Source organism: Rhinolophus sinicus, linkage group LG11, assembly GCF_036562045.2.
Source record: "Rhinolophus sinicus isolate RSC01 linkage group LG11, ASM3656204v1, whole genome shotgun sequence".
Classification (NCBI taxonomy): Eukaryota; Metazoa; Chordata; class Mammalia; order Chiroptera; family Rhinolophidae; genus Rhinolophus; species Rhinolophus sinicus.
The window spans coordinates 45,685,331-45,701,709 of record NC_133760.1 but is presented as its reverse complement, the minus strand read 5'-3'; the positions used below and the strand labels follow the sequence as shown (position 1 = coordinate 45,701,709).

General features: G+C 55.1%; 1 protein-coding gene across 3 annotated transcripts in view; it reads right to left on the bottom strand.

Moving 5' to 3' along the window:
- Positions 1-16,379, bottom strand: part of ZNF423 (zinc finger protein 423) — a 325,408-nt gene that overhangs the window by 119,277 nt on the left and 189,752 nt on the right. For all 3 annotated transcript variants that reach the window (XM_074314930.1, XM_074314928.1, XM_074314929.1), the window contains exon 4: positions 934-4,148. In XM_074314930.1, coding sequence (XP_074171031.1) covers positions 934-4,148 — 3,215 coding nt within the window. The remainder of the gene's footprint in view (positions 1-933; positions 4,149-16,379) is intronic.

Here is a 16,379-nt window from a genome sequence, read left to right as displayed (position 1 = left end):
CTTAAATCTCGCCTCCATGCCCGTGGCACCAACCGCAGCCCTCCAGGGTAAGACACCCCCGAGATCCGCTTGGCACCTTCTCAGCCTGGAGCACACAACCCTGACTCGATGGGAATCCCCAGCCCGTCCCAACACCTGAGGGCCCCACGGGCCAGGGCCACTGTACCCAGGGCCCGCGTGGATCCTCCAAGAAGCCCAGATCCCCTGGTCTGGGAGTCCTCAGAGCAGGGTCCATGTCTGACTCTCCTTGGCTGCTAAAAACCCCGGAAACATAATGGGTGCTCAGAACAAATCTGATGAATGAATGAACCGATCAGTCAATCATTAATAACAGTAATTAGAACCATTTCTAGGACCTTCTATGCAGCAGCAACTGCACTAACTATAATGGGGCTGTTGATGACGACAATATCAGCTGGTGATTATAACGAGCATGACTGAGCCCTTTATGTGTATATTAGCTCCTTGACCTGTCAAAAGACTCCTGGATCTAAAACCCAGAGCGTAAAGAGACTTTCCCAAGGAGGCCCAGGAAGCAGGGGAAGCAGCCCTCCCCAGAGCAATAAAAAGATGGCAGCCGGCAGGACGGGAACACGCACTGTGGTGGGCCACCACACGGACCCTTCAGCGGGATGACGCCACGGGCCCCGCACAGCAGTTCCGACGCCAAGACCATTATTCCCCGTTTACAGACGAGCACGTGGCAAATGAGACCCAGAGAGATCCATAACAGATGCACGTCCCACAGCTGGAAGGGAAACACAACTCTGGGGTTTTACCCCGGTCTCCTGCAGTGCTGCTTCCCTGGGCTCCCAAAGGGACTGTCACCAGGAGGAACAGAGTCAGTGTGGGTGGCTCCTCTGGGGCTCAGCCCCCACGAGCAGGGGGCAGGAGCCCCCAGGAGCAGGGACACGCTCGGGCGGCGGCACTTACCCGGGGCACTGGGGACGTCTGGGTGCCTTTCCGGGGCCCACTGGTCTCCGGCGTGAGGTCGCGGTGGTCCACCTGCATGTGGCTCTCCAGGTCCTCGGCGCTCTCGAATTTGACGCTACACTCGGGGCAGCGGAGGCCGGCGCACGGCCGGTCGGCGGGCTCGGGCGGGGCCAGGCCGCCCACCTGTCCGTTGGCACTGCGGGTCATGCAGCCGGCGCAGAGGCCGTAGGGGAGCCCGTTGACGTCGAGCTTCACCAGGTCCTGCTTGCTGCGGAACTCTTTGAGACACAGGGCGCATTTGTAGAGCTTCTGCACCCCCTGGCCATTGGGGGAGGACGCCGCCGAGCTGCCCGCCAGCTTCTGCATGTGGAAGGTGCCGTGGATCTTGAGCTCGAGCGTGGAGGTGACCGTCTGCATGCAGACCACGCAGCGGAAGCCCGTGAGCGAGTTGCGCAGGTCGGGGTGCATCTGGCAGTGCTCGATGAACTCCTCCTCGCTCTGCAGGGGCATCTTGCAGATGCGACAGGTGCCCGTGTCCAGGCTCTTGCTGTGGGTCACCTTGTGCTCGGTGAGCGTCAGCAGCGAGGGGAAGCGCTCGCCGCAGATGGGGCACATGTAATGCTTGGCGGGGCCCCGGTGCGTCTGCAGGTGCTCGCGCAGCCCGTTCTCCGAGAAGAAAGTCCGCGAGCACACGTTGCATTTGTGGCTGCCCTTAATGAACTCGGCCTTCTTGCGTGAGCCGTCGTCCTCGCCCGGCCGGATGTTGTGGTCCCGCAGTCGGTGGTTCTGCAGCAGGACCTCCATGGTGTAGGCCGCCCCGCAGATGTCGCAGCCGTACATGGGCTCCGACGCGTCCACGTCGTCCTCACTGGCCTCGTGGCTGTTGGGGGCGTCGGGGTTCTTCAGCAGCATGCCCTGCAGGTCGGCGGGCTCGGCCTTCTTGGTGGCGGCAGGGGGCACCCCGTTGGCCGTGCCGTTCTCCGTGGCCGCGTCGAACACGCAGTGCTTCTCCCGCAGGTGCTTCTCCAGCAGGATGATGGCATGGAAGGCCTTGCTGCAGAACTTGCAGTTGTACTTCTTGCTGTGCGTGGTGATGTGGCACTGCAGCTCCACCTCGGTGCTGAACGTCTCCCCGCAGAAGATGCACTTGTGGGCCTTGGCCGGGTTGCCCAGGTGGCTGTGCTTGACGTGCACCTGCAGCTCGGCCTCCTTGCGGAAGTCCCAGGTGCAGGCCGTGCAGCGGTACATCTTCTTCTCGTTGCTGTGCTTCACGGCCAGGTGCACCTGGATGGACACCTTGGAGTCGAAGACCTCCTGGCACAGCGTGCAGTGGTACAGCACGAAGGTGTGCATGTCCAGGAGGTGCTTCTGCAGGTCGTCCACCGAGGAGAACTGCTTGTCGCAGCTCTCGCACACATAGTGGGTCGACGTGGTCGTGTAATGCACCGTGAGGTGCTGCAGCAGGGAGTCCTGCGAGTCGAAGTCCTCCTTGCACTGCGGGCACGCCTGCTTCCGCAGCAGCAGCTCCAGGTGCAGCTTCAGGTGGGTCTGGAAGCTCTCGAAGGTGGAGAACTTGAGGTCGCACTGATTACAGGGGTACTCGCCGTTGGACACGGAGTTGGCGCTGGCCGAGAGCCGCTGCCGCTTCGGGGAAGACACCTCCACGTCAGAGGAGACCGGGCTCTGCTCCGCCTTGGACTTCTTGCCGTGGGCCAGCGGGATGTTCTTGTGGTTCTCCTTGATGTGCTTGGTGAGCTTCAGGATGGAGCCGAAGATGGGCGAGTTGGTGCAGTAGGGGCAGGAGTAGACCTCCATGAAGGACTGCGCGGGCTGCACCGCCGGGGACTCCAGCTTGGACGCGCCGACGCTGCAGTGGGCCTGTTGGATGTGCTCGGTGAGGGAGGACTCCGTCAGGAAGCCCAAGGAGCACTGGTTGCAGAAGAAGGCGTTGTTGCCCTCGGGCGGGTTGGCGTTGGGGCCGCAGTGGGAGACGCGGATGTGCTCCTGCAGGCTGTTGATCTCGGCAAACATCTCCGGGCAGTAGTTGCAGTGGAAGGCGGACAGGCTGCCGAACTGCATGACGGGGTAGGCGTGGTTCTTGTGCAGCTTGCGGACGTGCTCGTTGAGGTTGTACAGGGTGGGCATGGAGTCCAGGCAGATCTGACACGTGTGGCTCTGCTGGGGCTTGTCTGCGTGGATGGTCTTCAGGTGGATCTCCAGCACGGCCAGGCTGTGAAAGTCCCGCTTGGAGCAATAGGGGCAGCTGTAGACCACCTTGGACCAGCCTGGCCCGTCCTCCCTCATCTTCTTCTGGCCCCGCAGCGGCTTCAAGGTGGAGTCCGGGGTGGAGCCGCGCTCCACGGAGGCGCTGGAGTCCGGCGTGGCGCTGCTCATGGAGGCCACGCTGCCCAGCACGGGGTCGGGGCTGACGCTGTGGTTGCTGGAGTCGGGCTGCCGGTGGCTGTCCAGGTGGCAGTAGACGCCCTCCACGGAGGAGAACTGCTCGGGGCACATGGGGCACTTGTGTTTCTGGTTGGCGTGGGCCTGGTGGATGTGGGCCAGCAGCGTGTTCTCGTCCACGAAGACCTCGGGGCAGTGGATGCACTGCAGGTCGGCCTTCTCGGAGAGCTGGGGGTGGCGGGTGAGCACGTGCTTCTCCAGCTCCTCCGTCTGGCTGAAGGTGTCCTCGCAGTAGTCGCACATGAAGTCGTCCTTCTTGGCCTCCTTCTCCGACTTGGCCAGGTGCTCCTTGTTCTTCTTGTGGGCCTGCATGTGCGTCTGCAGCGAGCTGGTGGACGAGAAGCCGCGCTTGCACACGGAGCACTTGAAGGGCTTGCTGGAGCTGTGCGTCTTCAGGTGGATCTTGAGGTGGTCGCTGCGGGAGAAGGCGGCCTCGCACTCGTGACAGTGGTACTTCTTGTCGCCCGTGTGCAGCTTGATGTGCCGGTCGCGGCTCCTCTTGTGCTTGAAGAGGCGGCTGCAGTAGGTGCACTTGAAGGGCAGCTTGTCGCTGTGGATCTGCTCGTGCCTCTTCAGGTAGCTCAGGCGGATGAAAGACTTGTCGCAGAACTGGCAAGGGTACGGCAGGCCTGTGCCCCCTTCCTCCTCGCCCAGGCCGAGGTCACACCCATCCCCAATCATCTGCGTGGGTGATGCAACATCCTTGCTGGAGGGAGAGGAGGCCACCCAGGAGAGTTGTGGGTCGTCATCACCATCTGCAGGGGGAAGCGGAAAGGAGATTAGAGGCAATTCCCAGGGCCGCCCAGAAACAAGGGCAGCTCCGGGCTGAGGCTGTGCAGCGGGCGGGGGGAGTGGGGGAGGGAGTCCGGGGGGCCGGAAGCTAGTGGTCATGAGGGCCCTCTCGCCTGCAGAGGGGGTGGCAGAGGGGCAGCAGGATACGGGAGGGAGACGCCTTTCCCCTCAGCAGCACCTGCCGGGGCCTCGCTGGACCAGGTACCCCCGTAGGAAGTGAGGCCTCAGCCACCTCCCTGAGGGGCGTGGGCAGCCTGGACAAAGTCACTGGAAATGCCCTCACAAACCATCAGTCCCACAGGCCAGAAGGAGGCCAGTCCCATCACCTGATCGCAACCTGGGGGCTGACTCCCCACCAACTTCTAGTCCTGGTGGGAAATCCCACAACCCTGAGGGGCACAGGCAAAGCTTTGCAAGAAAACACAGTGCACTGTAATGAATTCAGCTGCACCCCGTTCTTTGGGGGTGAGGTGACTGATGAAGTTGGAACTGCTCCTTCAGGTGGCAGACGGATGTATGAGACGGGAAGTCACAGGCACATGGCATCAGGCTGAAGGGCACAAATGGGGGTGAGTGAGCAGAGGGCACTTGGGAAGGGTCTGCAGGTTCCAGCTCAAACCATCGTAAGGGGACTGTTTTTTTTGCTTCCCCTCACCCCAGGATTGACCCAAGTCTATCCAGGCCCCTGAGAGATAGCCTGGTGGTAACAGTGATTAGAGGATGGACCAGAGCCCAGGTGGCCACAGAACTCAAAGCCCAGCAGGTCCTTAGAGCGGTCATGGGGGGAGGGAACTCTCCTTGCACAGACGCTGACATGGCCTACCCTCCCCGGGGACAGGGGCCACCCTAATCCCCCATCCCCACCCCCATGACTTCGCTGGTCCATTCAGCCTCAGAGGAAATTGAAGTAAAAAGAAAACACTAGGACTGGCTGTTTCTAGGAAAACAATGGCACCCAGGACGCAGCAAACAGCCAGGGAAGATCCGTGAGACGCGGCAGGGGGTGAACTGAGTCAGCCTGAGCAGAGAGTGACTTCTATGGCTCAAGTTTCCGATGCTTGATTTAAAACTTAATAATGAATGAAATGGACCGCAGGCTGCTATGGGCAGCGGAGAGAAAGACAAACGTTCAGAGTCGGCCGCACTGACCTTGCTCTTGTAACCCCGAGGAAATCAACCACCGCCCCCGCCTCTCCGGGCCCCAGGCAGCCCAGTTTAGCCTCACAGATGTCACCCAGCAAGTCTTGCCAGAGGCAGCCCAGACCCTTCAGAAGGGAGGGGACAGAGGGGCCACACTGCCTGGCCAGGGCGGACCCTGGCAGACACTCTTACACACCAGCACACTGACACTCGTACTCACAGGCACACACGCAGCTCACGTGTCACTCCCACAACGCACACAAATTTAGACACAAACACATACTCACCTACACACACACACACACACCATCACGCTCACACGGTCACATACAATCACATACTCTCACACGCATACATATCCATTCATACACCATCATTCCCACTATCGCTCACACACCAACTTACACACACACACACTCACGCACACCCACCTGCAGACGCACGTGCACACACACACACACACACACACCATCACACTCCAGTCACAGGGACGTCGCGTCCGCACAGCTGCTGCTGCTGTCCCAGGCACACCCCCAGACTTCAGAGGTAGCAAGCCCAGTGAAGGGTCCTGCAGGGTCCCTCCGGCTGGCGCCGAGCCTGCTCCTAGGCCACCCCCACCACCCTGGTGCCCACGCAGGCCCCCGGGTACCGCAGGCAAAGTCCCCAGCCCCGAGTCCTATGTCTCCGGCAGACTCCCCACCTCTGAAGCCCAGCCAACCAGCCTGGCATGGGCACCTCCCAGAATGCACTCCCGGAGTGAGGCACCTGCTCCCCTGGGGGGTCTCATGTTTCAGGGCCCTTCGGACGGGAAGGACGCAGCCGCTACCAGCAACTTGGATTAGATGCGGGGGGAGGCAGTTCGGCCTCTGCCTGGTAATTCCCAGCACCTGCCAGCTGGGCTCCACAGGGTGCAGACAAAGGGGCCCATGGGAGGAGATGGCGGGAGCTGGGGCCACTGGGGGACCCGCTTGGCCCCGCCCCTGGCCTGGCTCAACCAGCTTATTATTATTTTGATGTCTTAGTTCAGACTCACTCAAGCTGTCATAGATCCTTTCCTGTGTGTCTGGCCACTCTAAGTGCTTTCCCATGGTCACAGGCAGGGGGAACCATGACCCCTCCCACTGTACAGACAAGGAAACTGAGGCACAGCCACAGTGACTTTCCCCAGGAGATGACAGCACCAGGACTGTCCCCAGTCAGGTCCCCAACAGGGTCTGGACGAGCTTGCGCAAGCCAGTTAAACAAGACTACACCTGTGAGGGTGAGAAAGAGAGAGGGACCCACGCATCAAGCCTCCTGTGCAGTCGGAATCTGGATCTTCTTTGAGCCGTCTCCGACAGGACGACCGGGACTGGTCCGTCGTCTGCATTTTGGGGAGGGGCCCACCGAGGCCAGAGAGGCACAGGATGAAACGCACTTGCTTGCAAACCCTCATGCCACCTGCCCAAGGGTGAGAGCAGACACCTGCACTCGAAGTCCTGTGTTTCTCATCCACCCTGTGAGCATTACTTTTAATCGCTCCGACTCAGTTTACACATCTGAGAAACGGGAATCATTGTGGGCTGGATGAGAAAAATGAACGTGAAAAAGCACTATTATTCCATGCACATGAAATGTCCAGACCAGGTACATCTGTAGCAGCAGAAGGAAGATCAGTGGCCGCCCGAGGCTGAAGGAGGGAGGACACTGCAAACAGGCAAGAGGCATCCTTCTGAGATCATGCAAACGCCCTAGAACTGGATTGTGGCGAGGACTGCACAGCCCTGTACATTTACTAAGTCACTGAATTGCTTGCTCAACACAAATGAATTTTATGGTATGCAAATTACACGTCAATAAAGCTGTTAAAGAAAAGCACTATTTGGCCAATAATAATAATCAGTACTAATTACTGCCACTAGTGCTAATAATATGAGCATGTCCCATGTGCCAGCACTGTGCTAAGTGCTTCCAGTACCACCGTTCATTTCTTCGCATTTTCACGGCCATCAGTCACACCCCATTTCTGAGCTGAGGGGGCTGAGGGGTGGAGAGGTGAAGGACGTGCCCTGCGTCCATGGCCAGGCACCTGTGTCTCCCAGGAGTGCGGGCTCCACTCACCCTGGTCCCATCAGGCTTTAAGAAGGACAATCGACCGGCCCCACGCCAGTCCTCAAGAGCCATTGTGGGGATGCCGGGCTGGCTTTATTTTTCCACAAACAAGTTTCAAAACTAAAGCAAAGCCCGTTACCCTGGGAGCGACAAACTGAACACCGCCTGTGATTATAATCATCTGAATTGAAATGAAAATAAGGCTCCTTGCACCGGAAAGTCCCCATCAAGGGGAATGGGGGGTCACGTTGACATAAAAAGCCCCAAACTCCGAGCGCCCTGTTTAGAGCCTTTTATTCTCATAGCATTTAACCTCGCCTGCTGCCACCCCACCCCTCCTAATGCATTTTGCTTTGGGGACCCTTAGCTCTAGGAGCAGATGGAGAGATGAGCGGGGGCCGAGGTGCCCAGGATATGTGTGCAGGATGTCGGGAGAGGAAGAGGGGCCCTCATCTTGCAGTGGTGTCGTTCCCGTCACGCCGACTGTTACGACACCACACATGTGCAGCCGCACCTTCTGGCAGATGTGCAGAAAGGGAGGGGTGCAGAAATGGGCAAAAGGCAACCTCCAGGTCCCCTTCAACGTTCCCGAAGTCAGGGAGAAGGTAGGTTCACGGCAAGTCCCGCTCAACCAGTTCCCTTTTTAATCCCAAGTAAATGCTTGTCTAGATTTTACTGTGTACCATGCATTCTTCTAAGCGCTTTACATGTTAATTCATTCCATTCTCTCAACAGCCAGACGAGAAAGTACACTTATTGTTTCATTTACAGGTGAGAAAACTGAGGCACAGAGAGGCTGAGTAACTTGCCCAGTGCCACACAGCCAGCAGGCAGTAGAGCCAGGATTCACCCCCCAGGTTCTGAGTCAGGGCTTTCACCCACGATTCTACACACTCCTCTCCTTTGGGAGGGAGCTCTGTTACATGAGGAGACCAGTGGGAAACGGTGACTGATGCCAGGCCCTCGGCTTCCCCTCCCCAAGAGTACAAAGAAATATAACAAAATAAGTAGAAAAATCACTTTCAAAATGGAGATTAAAGTCATTTAAAAATGACTAATCCTGCAAAAAGGCCTGCGAGGAAATGAGTTCTATGAGCGTTTTGCTGTCTATCGCAAGAAGAGAACCAAAACACGCATAAAAGAAGGTAGAAATTTTGATAAAAATTCAATTAAGCAGAAAAAGAGCATTAACTGGGCTTCAGCAACAGCAACAGCAGAATGAGAGGGAGACCCCAAGCTCGTGTGGCCACATGTGGTGAATTCTTCAGGCTGGTGCCGCAGCAGCCTGCAAACGGCCACAGACGTACCTTGTCAGGGCACAGCCGAGTGGCTGCCACCCAGAAGGCCTGGCAGCCTGAGTTCCACGTCACCTGCTGTCACAGAGAATCAAGGTGGGGGCTGCCAAGGAAGTGCCCGGACAGACGAGGGACAGTGGCTAGCCCGTAGGAGTGAAACGAAAGGGGACCTTCCTGCAATGAGGGGCACAGGCCGAGGAGGAAGTGAGCCCCCCGTCACCGAAACTATGCAAGAGAAATAAGAGGCTCTGTAAAAAGCACTGGGAGGGTTCCCTGCAGTAGATGAGAAGGTGAAAAGGGCTGACACCCGGGCAGCCCCAGGTTTCTAGGACATTCATGGGTGGGGCAGTGCCATTCAAGTGAATACAAATGACTGGATGGATACTTCAGACCATGAAGGAAGGCTGACTTAGAGCAAGCAAGGCACCGGGGGGAGATGCGCTAGGGATGGAAAGGAACACGAGACAGAGTCCATCAGGAGACCTGGGCCTCAGCTGCTTCCACTGTAACGTGGGCAGTTGGAATTTTGGTTTTCAAAGTCCCTTCTGGGTAAACATAAGGGTCACTTTGTACAATATCCCAACCATCCAGATTGGCTCCATGGCAGCCACAAAAAGGCCTGACAATCCTTCACGAAGCCTCAAGAGGTCTCCTTGCCACTCACCCATTTCCTTGGGGAAGTGAAAACTGCCAAGGAGACAAATGCCCCACAGGACAAAGCTCCGTGCTGCTCCAGGAATGGAAATCACTGTGGAGAACTGGGACCTCAGACTCAGGAACCACTTACACCAATCCCGTATGACACAGAAGGTCCAGCGAGAGAGAGAAGGGAACGTCCAGGGATGACAAGTCGGTCATGGTTGCCTAGAGCACTGTATTCAGAAGGATTCGAAGGTCATCTCTGGGCTCAGAAGAAGTGAGTACTGAAATCAGCTGGTGATGTCTGCCATGAGCAGAGCAGCGTCCGAGTGGGACATTCAAAGAGCACTGAGTAAATGGGGGGAGGGGGTCTGCTCGCACCAGTGCTAGAGAAGAAGCCATCAGGTTCCTTCCTCCAAGAAAGGAGCAGCCTGTCCTCTCTGTAAAGCGAGGCCTTGGGGCAGGGTCCCCAAAATCCTGTTGTGCAGGCAGACACAACAGGACAGAGAAGATACTGTGGAGCTGTGTTGTGCTCTGGAGGGGTCTTTAGGCAGAGAGAAGGGTCAGCGCCCACCCTGGCTGACGGTGAGGCCTGCCCCAAGTGGGCACAGAGCAGCCAGGCAGCCTGGGAGGCAGACCAATGTCCCAGAGCCCAAGGTGACAAGAGCTACAAGATATGAACGTGCTTTGGGGCAGACCACAGACTGCACTTCCCACAGAGGCAGCCAGAACCTAAGCAGGTGGCTTTCTAGACGTGACATGATGCAAATTTGGCTCAGGGGTCATCTGGGCGTATTCCTGATCACATGCGGGGGAAACTTCAAAGCTTCGCCGCTCTGTCTTTCTGCATCCCTTAGAAGCCTGGTGCACTGGAGGGAACATGGATCTGGGGGAGCCCTGGTCCCCAGAGGCAGCTCTGTGGCTGGGGAGCCCGTAGGGAAGTCACCATCCCTTTCTGAGCCACTTCTTCTGTGACACAGGTGGACTGGGCTACCTCTAAGGCCCTTTCCTGGAGCTGCTGCTAGCAAACTGTGATGTGTGCTTCCCTGAGAGGCCCCAAGCTCCCCTCAAACTAGACCCAGGGGAAGAGGGGACACAGCCAGGAAGGGGACAGGGTGCCTGGCCTGTTTCTAGCCTCCCACCAGGTGCCAAAGTTGGCCATCCATCCCAGAATGCTCCTTGACTCAACTACAGCCACACATGTGGAATCAACATCAGTGGGGGGGAGGGGAGTTAACAGAACATCACTCATCTCATTTCATAGATGGGGAAACTAAGGCAACTGAATCACAGCAAGGAGCAGACGGATCCAGGATTAAACTCATAAAAACCACAGTAGTTACTGTTTATGGAACATTTCCTATAAGCCAGGTCCTTTGCCAGCATTTTCTCATTTGCTTCTCACAACTTCACCCTGTGGTAGGTACAATTACCCTCCCCTTCTTCATAACTGTGCAAGCTGAGGCTCCAAGAAGGAAAGCAACTTCCTGGGCACACAGAGGTAGCGAGTGGCAGATGCCACCCCCCACCCCGTCCACTCACTAACCACTGGCCTACACTGCTTCCCCAGGTCCTGAATGTCAGGTCGGGGCCGGTCCCACCGCAAAAGCTGCTCCCTCTTTCTTGAGCCCAGACCCTATGGCTCAAGGAGAGGCAGAAGGAATCCCACACTCTACAATCCCACCTGCCACAAAGGCAGGGTCATGTCCTGATGTGGGCAAAGCCAGCAGTGGACCCCCAGGCCAGGCTGGCTCTGAGGCCGAGCACCAATGAATGCAGCTGGCCACCTTCCTCACGATGGCTGACAGGCCAGGCTGCTCAAAGAGCCTTGCAAAACCAACTGTGGAAGAGGGAGGCGAGCGAGGAGGTCGGAGTGACGCGATGGAAGGAGGCCACAAGCCACAAGCCAAAGACTGTGGGCAGTCTCGAAAAACTGGAAAAGCTTGGAAACAGATGCCCCCCAGCGCCTTAAAAAACAAACAAACAAAAAAAAACAACGCAGCCCTGGCATTTGGAGCCCAGTGAGACCACGTCAGACTGCTGACATACAGGACGGTAAGATAAGAAATTTTTGTTGTTTTAAGCCACTAAGTTCATGGACATTTGTGACAACAGTCATAGAAACTCATACAGATTTTGGTTCCCAGAGTCGGACGCTGCTGTCACAAATACCAGAAAGTGTAGCAGCTTCTCTGGAAATTGGGCAGTGGGCCGCGGCTAGGAGAATTTTCAGGAGTATGACAGAAAAAGTCTATGCTGCCTTTTAAAAGACGGTTCATAGAATTATGGCTGGTAACGGCTCTGTTAGTGAAGACTCAGAAGGAAGGAAGGAGAACAATGGAGAAAGCCTAAGTCACCAAGGAAAACACCTATATCATCCAGAGCAGAGCAGTGCAGACATTAAAGCACCGGGGGGAGGGCTTAGAAAGCAATGAGGAGCATGAGATGGGAAACGGGAAGAAAGGGACCCCATTGTGTAGTGGCAGAGAACTTCGTGGCACTGGCCCTGTTACACGGAAAGCAGAACTTGTAGTGGGTAAAAATGGGTATCTAGCTGAGCAGATTTCCACGTGCAATGTGGCAGGCACGACCTGTGTTTTTTGGTTTGTTTGTTTTTTTCTGACAGCTTCTAGTAGAGAGGAAAGAGACAGACTGACAGAAGTCCTGTTAAACAACAGGAACCAGGAATTGATGATTTGGGAAAGTCCCTCCCTCCCCAGGTTGCAAGACACTATAATTAAGAGTCATGAATAGAAAAGCATGCTCTGGAGAAATAAAACTGAGGGTGTAACTGCACATTTTGCTAATAGCACAGAAAAATCAAAAGGTCAGAGTATTCAGTGACACAAAAGGCTCTGAAAAGATGAAGGGTGTGACTCACGCATTCACTAGATTAAACCAGAGAGCATCCCAGAAGTTTGGAGGCATTGCCCTGGAGCCATCTCCGGAGAATCCGAAAGTTTCGTAGGGATGGGATTACCTACGAAATATCTATGGAGGAACCTCTTTTCTAATGGAGTCGATCCCCAGGACATACACAGGAGATTCACAAGGTTCTTGAGAACTTGATACCACCAGAAACACTACTAGCTTGGACAACACACACACACACACACACACACAGAGTACGAGATAAAAGAAGACCCCTCAAATTCTATAGACAGGAAGCAGGCTAACAAAACTACTCTGCTACAAACATTTGCTGCCTTTCATTTAAAAAGGGGAGGGGGCGGTGACTCAGAGGGTGAAACCACAAGCCCAGAAAGCAAAGCTGCAGCCAGAGGGTACAATTTTGAGCCCAGAGGGTGAGGCTGTGAGCCACAGTGGATGACATCATGAGTGGACTGGGGTCAGATTCTGGCACTGTAACCCGAGGCAAGTACATCCCTATTCATGCTTTCATTCCCCCAACTCTTGATAGAAGGGATCAGATGAACTGGTCTCTAAGAGCCTCTGCAGCTGTAAGAGCTTGGGATCCATTAGTGATGTTGATCCCGGCTGCAGAAATGAGGAATGGCACGTAGCAGGCATCCCAGTGTACTGCTCTCTCCCCCTTTCGGGATGCCGTGTGCAGCTGGCTCTGGGGATCCTGAAGTGCCACCTGACAGCACAGAGTCACCAACAAGGCGTAAGCTTCAAGAGACTCAGTCAATGGCACGGAGACATCAGCCACTGGGAGACAGAGAAGCCATACCACAGGGAACATACAAGCTTGCTTAGATCAAGCTGCCACTCATTAGCTGTGTGACAGGGGCAAGTGACTGCACCTCTCTGAGCCATTTCCTCATGTATAGATGGGGACAATGAGAGTGCTTACCTTACACAATGGGTAACATGCATATGCTGTCAACCATTCGATACATGTTGGCTGAAGAACATGAAGGAGGTCGCTAGTGTCACGCTACTATCGTTCGTTGTAAATCCACTCATTTGTACGCAATAAAATATTTACACGGCACTTTCACACCCGTTATTCCATTTGACACTGGAGCATGTCTATAGTTGTGAGGGTGGCGGGTATTCCCACTTAACAAGTAAGCAGCATGCCCCAGGAAGGCTGGAATGGAACCCAGCACCCCACCCAGTAATTGTCCCTCTTTCACACTCAAAGTAACTGGGTTTGCACAGTAAGCTGCATGATCACCCCGTGGACGAGGAAACAGAACAGAGAGGTTAGGTCACATCCCATTGTCACAAAGCAAATGAAAAGACTGGGACAGGACTCCCAGCCCAGGGCTCTCAGCCAGCTGGACTGAGAGAAACGATGACCTGAGCAGTGGGACAGAGATCACCACAGCTGTCCTCTTGCCAGACGGTCTGGGGGCCCTCCAGTTATGTTATTTGTAAAAATGCCAACATAAAAATCAGGAACTCTCAAAGTTGTTTTAAAGGTCCACATTCACTTCTGGCTTTTCTGGAAGGAGAAAGGGAAAGCTGGTGGCATGGGCTCGGCGTCTGGCACGTCTATGGTGGGGTTCAGCCACACCGCCACTGGACCAGGTCTGCTCACCATCTTGTTTGCCTATACCCCTGGAGCCCCCTTCCCTGTTACAGGGTGTCCCCGGCCCTGGGGGCATTTGTGTCTACTTGGTGGCTAAGAGGCCAGCAGCTGGGCTTAGACTCCCAGCTCCACCAAATTCATTAACTTCCCTCAGTTTCCTCATCTGTAAAATGGGATAAGAACAGTCCCAACTATAGAGTTGCTATGCAGATGAAATAAGGGAATATTTGTAGAGTATTATATATGAGAAGTGCTCTACAATGTATAAAATTAGTCACAGGCTACTGGCTCCCCAGCTCAACATAAGGTCACAGGGCAGAGAGTGGGAGAGGGAACAGGCAATAGTCATGAGGGTTTGAAGGGACATGAGACAGTGCAGGGTCCCATCTCCCTGAGACCTGACTAACAAGTAGGAAGGTCTAAGCCAATAACCAAGAGTCACCCCTGCAGAAGATGGTTTTCAAAGCCAAGGACACTCGACCTGCACGAGGGCCCACAGGGACTCGGCATTTCCCACCCCAGGATGTCAGAGAGGAAAGGAGCCTCACGGGCACTCAGCCCAACCCTCTTGTTGTTATGACTGAGAAACTGAAGCACCAGCAGCCTTGCTTGGGCTTGGACTTGGGTCTCCAGTCTCATGGGGGAAAGGGTGGGAGATGAGGTCTGACTCCCTGACACCCCTGTCCCCTTACCCTAGAGGGCTGCCATCCCAAAGGGCCGCTGGACTCACAGGACGGGAAGGAGGCCCCCGCCTTCCCTTGGAAGCCCCTGACCTCACAGAACAAACAGCCTGCCCGGCTGCTCCATCCCTTAGACAAATTTACTTAGCACTGATACTGGAAATGCAATTGGGCTTGAGTTTTATTGCAGAAATTAAACAGACCGGGAGGGGCAGGGGGAAGCCAGCATACAGTAGTCAATTCACCCAAGAACTGACTGTGAACAGACTATCAGACCAGCTAAAGTGCAGAGTCCTGATCAGCTCCGTCAGGGAAGAAGAGCCCCCCAATCTGCCCCTATGAGAGATGCCCCAAAGATGGGATGCTTATGGCTAGTGGAGGGGCTCCAGAAGGTTCTCCCATCATCCTCTGGCTGGGGCCTCCCTCGCACCCCAACATCGCCCTGCCCACCTCCCACCTAGTCCAGGGAGGAGAAAGCGTCTCCTGAAGTCATCTCCACGAGGTTTCTCGAAACAACACCGCCAAGGCCCGGAGCAAAGGGCTCTTTGCTCGACTCGAGAGAAAGCAAATGCTTTTGGGGTTGAATCACTGTTTTTCTTTACTCCCTTTGGAGATCAGCAGAGCCCACATTCGGCCGCGTTCGTGGACCTGGGACTGGAAACAGCTGTGCTCTAATTACATGTAAAGTGTACCAAACCATCCCTTTCATCACAGACTGGAAATCTGTTAGCATCTGTCTCTCCTTTGTTTCTTCCACAAGATACAAGCTTGTTTCTACATTTTTCTCACCTGTAGCGGTGATTAAAATTCATTATAAATGAAAGGAGTGAACAGACAAACAAGTTCCTCTGTGTACCGTTCTAAACTCAAATTAGAAACAGCTGTTTGCTAATTCATGCAGCGATGTTTGGTCGTGCTCTGTGAATCAATAATAACTCACCCTATTGCTGCATGAATTTGGGGATAATCCATATATTTAACTCGGCACTAGGTCCTCCAGGCAGGACTGTGCTGGCAGCCCCTGTGACCACCTTCAGGGGCCCACTTGGTGGGCTCTCTGGAGATGTCCCCCACAGCCCTGACAGGGAACCCGAAACTCGGAGCCCCCAGCATGCCCCCCAGACACGGGCCTGGCAGGACCAAAAGGAAACCCCGAAATAGCTTTCTCATCTCCTCTCCTCCCCTGGAACCACCAAAATGTGTGTGTGTGTGTGTGATACATACAATATATAATATACCTATATACAATATATATTTTACATATATATATCAACTCTGATTAAACGCCAACCGCACACATCCTCCAGCCGCTGGAGGGAGCACAAAATTAAAAGTCTAATTGGTACCCAGAACAATTTAAAACTATTAAATGTAGGCGAAGCTTTTCTGTAAGAAAATAATCCTTTGATGGGGATTAAGCTTGTTTGGATAGCACTCTTCCCTTCCCTGCGCTTCAGCTGCCGATGTCAGAGCTACAAGACTGGAAGGCTTCGAAGTTTCTGAGAAGTGTTCAGACATGTCTGCCAACGTCAGGGAAAGGGCATGTGGCATCCAGAGCGGTGTCCCCAGCAGAGCCGTGGGTCCCAGCACACTCTTCACCAACCCAGGCCCAGGTGTATCGCAGACCCCACCCCGTGATACCCCATGTCCACTCCCAGGGAACCAGGTCCCCGGGGCCCTGGGGATGTCACAGCAAGCCCAGCCCTGGCTCCTTCAGGGACCAAATTATGGGGAAATAGGGGCCAGCTATGGGTCTGGGAGTGGATGTTCTTTCTCCTTTACAGGGAAAGAGGTGAGTAACCTGGTAGCCTTTCCTCCCACCATGGCACTCCAAACCTTCTCTGTCCT